The 9,554-nt window shown below is 34.3% G+C and overlaps 1 protein-coding gene across 2 annotated transcripts; it reads right to left on the bottom strand.

Moving 5' to 3' along the window:
* Positions 1-2,775: 2,775 nt before the first annotated feature.
* LOC133822492 (uncharacterized) lies at positions 2,776-6,322 on the bottom strand. Of its 2 annotated transcripts, XM_062254842.1 has the most exons (6): positions 5,755-6,322; positions 5,624-5,660; positions 5,387-5,492; positions 4,527-4,637; positions 3,452-3,493; positions 2,776-3,261 (listed from the first exon to the last, which is right to left on the bottom strand). In XM_062254842.1, exons 1-6 carry the CDS (start codon positions 6,194-6,196, stop codon positions 3,145-3,147), a joined length of 855 nt encoding a protein of 284 aa, XP_062110826.1. In that variant the 5' UTR covers positions 6,197-6,322; the 3' UTR covers positions 2,776-3,144. The 2 variants fall into 2 exon arrangements, with proteins under 2 accessions (XP_062110826.1, XP_062110827.1); XM_062254843.1 differs by lacking the exon at positions 3,452-3,493 and having other exon boundaries at positions 5,755-6,321.
* Positions 6,323-9,554: the final 3,232 nt, after the last annotated feature.

The raw sequence follows: 9,554 nt of genomic DNA, 5'->3' as shown, positions 1-9,554 counted from the left end.
TTACAGGATGACAGCACTGGAAACCATGCCTAGAAACACCGAGGGAAAAGAAGCAATACAAGAAACGACCATCTTCTGCTACAAAATCAGTAATTGTACCTGGGTTCTTATGCTCCAACTGACACAGGTATCCAGGTAACTTGGAGTATGATTCCTCAGGTGTCCCTCTGACATACATAAGAGCATTTTCTCTGCATCTCCACGCCTTCTCATAGCTCATTTCGACCCCAAAATGGTGCTTCATATCCTCCCTTATGTTATTTGCCATGTACCGAGTACCATCGGTAGCAAATTTCCTCTTGATTAGGTGCCCAACAACCCACAGTGATGCTTGATGGTCGTCCTTATCTCGTATTTCTTGTGAGCAAGTGTGTACTTCATTGTATACAGTAATCTCAAACATTTCAGATCACATTTTTTTCTTACCCCTCAATCTCCAACCACAATCAGGATCCTTGCAGGTAATGTACCACACATCAGTCCCAGATTTCTTCACCATAAACTCAAAATTATTCTTCATCGCAAATATGAATGCTTTGGTTTTCAATTCAAGCTTGTTCTGAAATAACTTGCTAAGGTGCAATTCTCCTGAAGCTTTGCTGGTTGAGGAATGATGTTGATGTGAGGCCTCTATATCCTCTTTGGTGAACATGGGAGCACTCCATGTTCTACGATCTTCACCTAAGTCCAATGGAGAACTCCATCTAAAACTATCATCGGTTCTACTTGGACCTGGACAATTATTGTTGGTCCCAGGTGTTTGCCGATCTTCTATTCTGCACTCCTCATCTACCATAACATTTGAACTCTGTGTTGGCAAATCTATCCTAACATCCCAGCAAGATCTGTTGCATCAGCAATAGGATCGTCATTGACATAAGGATCGTAGCCATATGGATCGTACTCCGCCGTGTCATGCAAATATGGCGGATCTCTAACTGGGATATCATCATGGACTATGATGTCTGGATTTGTCTCGGGAACACATGTTCCAACGTCACCTTGAGTTCCTTTGAAACCATGACATGGAGGAGAAATGTTCTCTTCAAATCGAACTTCTTTATTAATGCTGGCAGAAGCCGATGCATTTCTTATACCTCCCTTCTTAATCAATGTCACACATAGATGAATAAGCTTCTCTACAGATTTCGATGATAACCCAATGAATGCATGCATATGCCTATCATTTTTTATAACGGTAGGTTTGACGGATTGTGATAGGCATGTGTATGGGACCTCAATTTTCAAGTCATGCACACATTTATCCACTTCAAGCTCATCGTACAGAATTTCAAGCAGTTGTTCATATGTCACACCATTCTCCACGGGCAGAACTTGATTTTCAGCATCCCTGAAAATCCAATCCTATTTTCGAGTTCCCAAACACCATTAAATGCAACAAATATGGAAACAGTCGAATCTGCAACAAAAAAAAGGTCAAAAAGTTAAACTACAACATAAAACAGCAAAATATCGATTTCTATCGATATATGTCGAGGCCTATCGAGGTCACATTATCGATGTATATTGAGGGCAATCGAGGCCTATCGAGGCAAACAATCCAATTAAATTCTTATACACCTATCGAGTTTTATCGAGTACAATCGAGGCACATCAAGGCAGATGAATCCATCGAGTCCCTATATATTAAGTTCTATGTCTCTAACGAGGACAATCGAGACATATCGAGGTGTCCACTGGACATCACCGAATGGGGTTTATTGAGGTCCATCGAGGACCATTGAGGTATTAACATCCTAACACTATCGAGGCACGTCGAGGTCCATCGAGGACCATCGAGCCTGCATGCATGCAACCCATCGAGGCCTATCGTGTTTCATCGAAACACATCAAGGCAGGCAAAAAATCCAGATAAAAATGCATAAAGTATCCAAAATTCATTCCGACAGTGAAAAATTACAATAAAGCATGAAGGCATACACAGACCTGTTCGAAATAAGACAAGTAATGTAGACAGACAAGTTTCCTCACTACATATAATATATATACTTACCCATATGATTTTTTCCCCTAGATTCGAAATCCAAAATGAAGTTTCTTGACTTGAAAGGACTCACAACTTGCCTCTAGATCTGAAATCCAAATTGAGCTCGAAAATTAGTATACATTAAGATAATTAAGATAATGGTGGCTGACTTTTTTTGTGTATATGAGAGTTTAAGAGATAGAGAGGGAAAACGAAGAGATAGAGAGCGAAGAATGAGAAAATAGAGAGGGAAACTTATTTCAGGGGCATTTTGGGAATTCAGGAAAATACTGCATAAAAATGTGATATTTTTTAAGCATGGTATTATTTTGTCATTCGATCCCCATAATATGCATCAAAAGTCTAATTTCCCTTTTAAATTGAGGAGACCATACATATAATTTTACTTTATTTTATTTGAAAATTAATATATTTAACATAATTATATAACTATCTCACTGTCTTTTCTAGGCATGAGGCGGTATTGTCCATGATACTATATATATAAATAAAGAGAAATTGGTGAAAATAATATTTTTTTTGTAATGATTTTGCATTCGCGCCTATTTTTGATAATTTTTTGCAAAATGACATATGTCTTAAATTCGACCAGTTGTCTAAATTTTTCGACTTGCTTTCTAAAATTTTCGACCGGCTATTTGAATTTTTCGACTACTTGTCTAAATTTTCGACTAACTGTCTAAATTATGAGATGTCATTTTGCAAAGAATTATTAAAACTAGACTATAATGTAAAATGACTTTAAAAAAATAAATCATTTTGCCAAGGGAGCCAAATAAATAAATATGGTATATATAGTGAATCATATATTTTTACACACGTGGGTAAAATATAATCTTAATTCTTTTATGTGACAGTGTTCATTATAATCACATCGAATCTCTAATACATTTTCATGAAATTTCGAATAATTTAGGGTGCCAAAATAATATTCTAAACTTCTACTATCATCACACGTAGAAATATTTTGTTTAGACTTTATTGTCGACACCTTAAATTATTCATAATTTTTTTAATAAGTGCTGGAGATTCGCTGTAAATGATAGAGTAATAAATTATGTACATTAGCACATAAAATTGTGCACTATTGTAACTAACTATGGCCTATATGAATGAATTACTCATTAGTAGAGTAGTCAGCAGTCTTGGGCGGGAACTAAAGATAATTTGCCTCCATAAATCTCAGGGAGCTGCTCCTCATCGATGTGGTTTAGGAGAGTGGCTTTTATCTTTTTGTTATCCACAAAGACTATCTGCCCAAATAATCAAGGTGCATATATATCAACTTAATTAATTTTTTCTTTTATATATACATATATGTCAGAGAAATTTACATTCCTAATAATATTTTATAATTTAATTACAAAAATCACTTACAAAATTTTATTTACAAAAATACATTGTCATGTAATAAAAAAATAGAGGATTTAAAAAGTAATATACCTGAATTTGAAATTTTTCTGAAATCCCAATTTTCCAGTTTTTCTGAGTTTAAAAAAATAACATTTTGGTTACTTAAAATATTAATAAGTTGCCAATTAGTTACTTTTTTCATGAATTTTTTTTAAAATTTTTATAACATATTATTTTATATACATTTTGGTTACTTCCAATACTTATTTTTTGAAACTTTTTTGATCTTAAGACACTAATTAGTTATTTTGAAGTTTTATTATGGTGTCTTATTACTTAAGATACTTTTACGTTGTCGATTAGTTATTTTTTAGAAACTAATGAGTTACAATAAAATATAACAAATACTATATAACTTATTATTAAAAGTTACTTTTAGTATGCTATACAATTTTTTTTATATTCTATTTAAAAGTTACAAAACAATATCCTAAATAATCTATTTTAAAAAAGTTACTCAGAATATTTTTAAATAAATTTAAGTTGTTTAAATACAATATATTATCTTTTAAATGTAAAATAAGAATACAAATTTTAGTATATTAAATTTTGATCAAGTTTAAAATTTAGTTATTTTTTTGTCAACAAAATATAAAAAAAGCTAAAAAGTTGTTTTTTATTATGGTCATCTTCTCTTGGGATGGCCAAAAAATATATGCTTCCCACATATCAAAATGATCACCTTGAAGAGTAGGTCGCGGTGATACCACTTTTGAGCCCAACTATCTAGTGGTGTGCCCGGAATTTTTTTTTAAGAAATTAATAAAAAAAAAAGAGTATAATGGAGAGAGAGGCCCCTACCATGAAAAAAAAAAAAAAAGTTGAAAAAAATAGTATAAAAAACAGTGAGAATAATAACTAATTAGTAACTTATTAACATTTTAAGTAACTAAAATGTTTTTTTTTAAACCTAGAAAAATAGGAAAACTAGGATTTCAGGAAAATTTCAAATTCAAGTATATTACTTTCAAAATCTGATATTTTTTGACGACATGACAATGTATTTTTATAAATAAAATTTGTAGATGATTTTTGTAATTATTTTATATTATAAGTATATAATTGTAAATATCACTTTGTAATGTGTATTTAGATAAATAAATACCTTCTTTTTGGTGTTTTTGTCAATGAATGGGTGGATCATCTTCCAAGCAGTCACGAAAAAATAGGGAACGTGGACTAAGAGTAACTTGCCAAGCCTCTCCGGGTAACAGTCCTTTATATACATGCATATACATATGTTAATACTAATATATACACAACATTGATAGACGAAAATGACATAAATGTATAACTACAACATATATATTTATATAATGTTGGAAATATACAAAAATTATTTTACAAGTCTAAATTAATAATTAATTTTATCATGAATTTTTAGTACGTATAAAATAGGGAATTAATTCATTTGGTACCTTATGTTTTTGCAAAGTATCATTTTGGTACCCTCTGTTTTCAATAATGCTCATATGGTACCCTGTATTTTAAAATCGTACATATTTGGTACCCTAAACTCATATTTGATAGATAAAATTTTGTCAATATAATCAAACTGTCATTAGTTATATGTAATTATGTAATTAAATTTAAATTTGTAACTTACATAATTGACAACAGTTTGATTAAATTGATAAAATTTTATTAATTAAATTTGAGTTTAGGGTATCAAATATATACGATTTTAAAATACAGGGTACCATATGAGCATTATTGAAAACAGAGGGTACCAAAATAATACTTTGCAAAAACACAGGGTACCAAATGATTACCTACCCTATAAAATAATATATATTATATATTTAATATTAACACAAATATTGCGTGTATATTTTAAGTATGACAAAAATATATTATAACTTATTATAATGAGAAGTTTATTCCAAAGTTGTAGCTAAAGTTGTAGCTACGATGTTTTATGACTATAGTATGAATGTTTTACTGTATATGTGTATAAATAATAACCTGCAAAATAGATAGAGCTGCTAAGTATCCACGAATGTCACAATTGGCATAACCCCAGCCTTGAAGATCTCCAATGGCTACAAACTTCTCATGCCCTTTGGGCATTCTGCAACAACAATTAATCGTAATTAACAAGTCAGACAGGCAGAGAGTGAATGATTAGTTCAATTGAAACAAATAATTCCTCACAAAAATAACAACTGTCCCCATTTCTTGGCACACTGGGATAAGACCTACCTGGCACATATTTTTTCAAGGACATAGACAACAAAACCTGATGATGATGAAATTAAGAAGAGAAAAGTATAAGGTTTGATTAGGAATGTATAATAATTAGAGTGGGTATCAATTATTTAAGTAGAAATTACGTTTGAACTCATCGAGGTTATGCTGCTTATGCCTGCCACCAAAGACGAGGAGAATAGGGCGTCCTTGTTTGTCATAGCCTGGCATAAAGAACTTGTTCTGAGCAATCTCATTTGGAACATCTGAGTCAGAGAAGCGGCCACCATTGGGGGCCATGAAGGAGTGCCTCCATCTTAGGTACTTGAGGAACATGTGGGAGGCCTTCTCTACATCCATGTCTCGAGCTCGAAGGAATCTTCTAAGCATCAAATCATCATCCACTTCCTTCGAAGTAGGATCTTGTTTGTGGACAAGAGCCCTCATTTTGGCCACTTTGTTCTTCTCAATTTCACTCATTTCAATTCTTACTTCTTCTTCTTTCCCAGTAGTAGTAGTAGTCATTATGTGATGATCAACCTGATTGGTGTGCTGCTCATGATTAGTAGTAGTGTTGAAATCGGCCATCTATATAAGTTGTTTTTGGTACTACTTTTGGATCCACAAAGAAGGGAAGAAAGAAATATCTGTTATATATTATGTTAATTGAATAATAAGATCAATAGTAGTGGTAGTGATGAGATGGGTAGAGCGTTGAGTTGAAGTGAATTTAAAGAGAAAATTAGGCAGGCAGTTGAGCTGAATTTAATAAGCTTAGCTGTCCCCATTTATTAAAATAAAGTCTCCTGCCACCTGCGTATGGCTGTAGTGGCTTCTCTGTTCTTGTAAGTACTGATGAGGTTAAACTATGTTATGCAATTGTAGCGCTTCTTAGTTATTGTTTTCTGATTTTTGTTTTTAAAATTGTGTTATTAGAAATGAGAACAGAAAACTGTTTTTGTAGTTTTGAAAAAATAAGAGATGTTTGATTAATGTTTTCTAAAAACAATTTTTTAGTTTTAATTTTTTTTTAAATCTTAAATAAAAAATTAACAAATATATTTACAAAGAGAAAAATATTTTAAAAGTTTATAATAAATAATGAGATAAAATAATTTGAAAGAAAAAATGATGAAAAATAAGAAGTGAGAAAGTAAAGAAAGAAAATTTGAGAACACCAGAAAACAACATTTTGTTGTTCTCAAAATTTTCTGTTTTTTGTAACTTTGTTTTTAAAAATTGTTTTATGAAAACAATGTCAAACACCCCCACTTGTTTTCAAAAAATAGTTTTTAGCTTTTAAAAACAAAAAACAGTTTTTTAGTTAAGGTGCCAAAGACACTTATAGTTTTCCTTGCTTTATGTTTGTTTTGACATTTCAAGTTTAATGAGGATCGTCCCCTGTGTTGATGGGGGCGTATGCCAAGAAAAAAAAAGTCCAACTGCTTAACTCCTCTTCTAACTCTATTTCTTTTTTATTTTATGCAAAATTATACCCCACCACACCAAGCCAACACAAAATCAGATTTTTATATAATCACCAAAAGTATTTATCTTCCAAATCAAATATTTGAAGTACTCTCTTGAGTAGTGCTCTCTTAGGAGCTTCCTAGCTTGTTAGGTGTTGGTATTCTCATTTTCTTGTTAAAAAATGTGGTGTAGAGAAAAGATTGAAGGTCCTCAGTGATGGAGGGAGGACAAACGCAAGACAAAGGCAAGTCAATATGGAACCAGAAAATTATTACACTATCTATGGATGACATGTCCATGGAGCTTCCTCCTCGAGGTGCGGACCAAGGGCTTATGTTCCTGAGGTTCCTTTTGGGGAAAATATACTTGAAAAAGCAAATTTCTAAAGCTATCATTGATAGCTCTTTGAAAATGGCGTGGGCCTCTATTCGGGGGTGGAAGTGGAAGGAGCTACAACAAGGTCTTCTAGAGTTTGAGTTCAAAATAGAAGAAGATGCTGACTATGAACTGGCCAAACGCCCATGGGCAGTGGGAGGTGCTTTGCTGGTTATTTAGCAATGACTGATTCATTGTGCATTTACAAAGGTTACGTTTGATTCGACTCTCGTCTGGATAATAGTGTAGGGTATCCCACCTGGTTATTGGTCTCCATAGAATCTTCACAAGATTGCGGCCAAGGCAAGTTCGGAGTATGAGATCCCAGAAAGTGCCATGAAATACGGGGTTGGCACCCTTAGGTTCAAAGCCAGAGTGGATGTGGAGAAATCGTTATGCTCTGGCCTTTTCTTGAAAGGAGCAAGCGTGGAACCCCTCTGGCTACAATATAAATATTTCCATCTTCCACGGATCTGCTTCAAGTGTGGTGTTCTTGGTCATGATCAAAAGTTCTATTTTAGGCCCCCAACTACTGTTCAGGATATTAACGGGGAACTTTTCCCTTTGTATGGCACCTGGATCCATCTGGAAGCCTAGGAGCAGTCGTGCTTTGTTGTTCGAAGAACGAAGTGATTCATTGAATGGAGAAAGGGTATCTCATCTTAGGCTAATAAAGCTGGGAGAATGCTGAAGAACAGTCTGTCCGAACCGATTCTGGGGTCATCGCCGACGAAGAGGAGATTAGAAAAGAATTCAAATTTGGTGGTGGATTCAGAATTGAACAAGACAATTACCGTACAACTTACAAGCACGGATGAAGTACGAGTTGAGACAAATAAAAAACTGCATGAAATTCCCACTAATTTGCATGGAGAGTGGATATGACAACTTTCCACTATTATGGATTTTAAACATGTGGAGTTGGAGGGTGGCACTTCGAGGACCACTAATGTAACGCCCTGGATAACCAAGATCGTTACACTATGTATTTGAAATAGTGCAAGACTTGCTAATAAAGTCATTTGAATAAAAAATGTGATCCTAAAGTCATAATCAGGTTGGGGTTAAAATATTTTTGATCATAAGCGGTTAATTTCTATTAAATAGATGTTTGATACATGAGATCTCAAAAATAGGGTTTAAAAGACAATTTACAAACTCTCAAAAGTTATATACAACTAGTGGCCACTCTAATGGCAAAATACAAGTTTTAGGCTTATGTCCGTGTACTTTTCCTCGGCCATGGAGGACGAGCAGCTGACAATGTATACCTCGCCCCCAAAACTCTCTAACTCATGGTTGACCCACCTTACCCTTGCCTTTACCTGTACCACGTAGCACCCATGGGCCAAGACCCTACAAGAAAACCATAATAGCAGACACATACAATGATGACAATCAAATAATTCATAAGATAGTTAACCAGACATTCAACAAGCCATGACATCAAGCTAACAAGAATAAACATCTATATTCAATAGTTTATCTCAATCAATACACAATACTCAGGGTTGACGCCCTTAGGCTGCACCCTCTGTTTAACCCACTGACTCCGGCTCGCTTAGGTTGAATCCAGTGTTTATCTAGCTGACCCCGGCTCACAGTTGTCGAGTCGCGTCCTGTGCGCAAATTATCAGCCCCGACTCTCTTAGGCCGTTTATTTTATGCTCACGTGACATTATCACAGTCATACAACATATGTATTAAAATACAGGGAATCCCAGTCCCAACACAGCCACACAAGGGTGCAGTTTTCTTACTTTTAATTTCGAATGGAGATAATGGAATGATCCCGAGCATGATCCTCAGTCCCGAGCCTTGTCGATAAACCTAGTCACAATGTCCAATGGGTAATTTTTAACTTCCAATCCAAATAAATACTTAGGAGACAGAAACTAGCCTCCGGGACCTTAATTTATACTAAACTGGGTAGTAGAAATTGTCTTCAGCGCCTAGGTTCAAACCCCCGAGCCTTACCAATTCTAGAAACCATTCTAAGGCCAAAATCCCTAGGCGGATCGTGACCTGGCTTAGTGGGTCATGACTTGCCCCCAAATCAGAGAGTAAGGACCCAAGCCAAAGGGGAGGTGGGCTACGACTT

Source organism: Humulus lupulus, chromosome 3, assembly GCF_963169125.1.
Source record: "Humulus lupulus chromosome 3, drHumLupu1.1, whole genome shotgun sequence".
Classification (NCBI taxonomy): Eukaryota; Viridiplantae; Streptophyta; class Magnoliopsida; order Rosales; family Cannabaceae; genus Humulus; species Humulus lupulus.
Note: the sequence above shows the minus strand (reverse complement) of the source record. Positions and strands in the feature narration are given on the sequence as shown.

Bases quoted from the DNA above. Each gene is read 5' to 3' on its own strand.
- LOC133822492 (XM_062254842.1), bottom strand. From the start codon at position 6,196: ATGGCCGATTTCAACACTACTACTAATCATGAGCAGCACACCAATCAG. The intron at 3,494-4,526 runs GTATTTATTTAT...TTTTAAACTCAG, and splicing joins ACAAAAACACCAAAAAGAAG to AAAAACTGGAAAATTGGGAT. The intron at 3,262-3,451 runs GTATATTACTTT...TTATTTGGGCAG, and splicing joins CAGAAAAATTTCAAATTCAG to ATAGTCTTTGTGGATAACAA.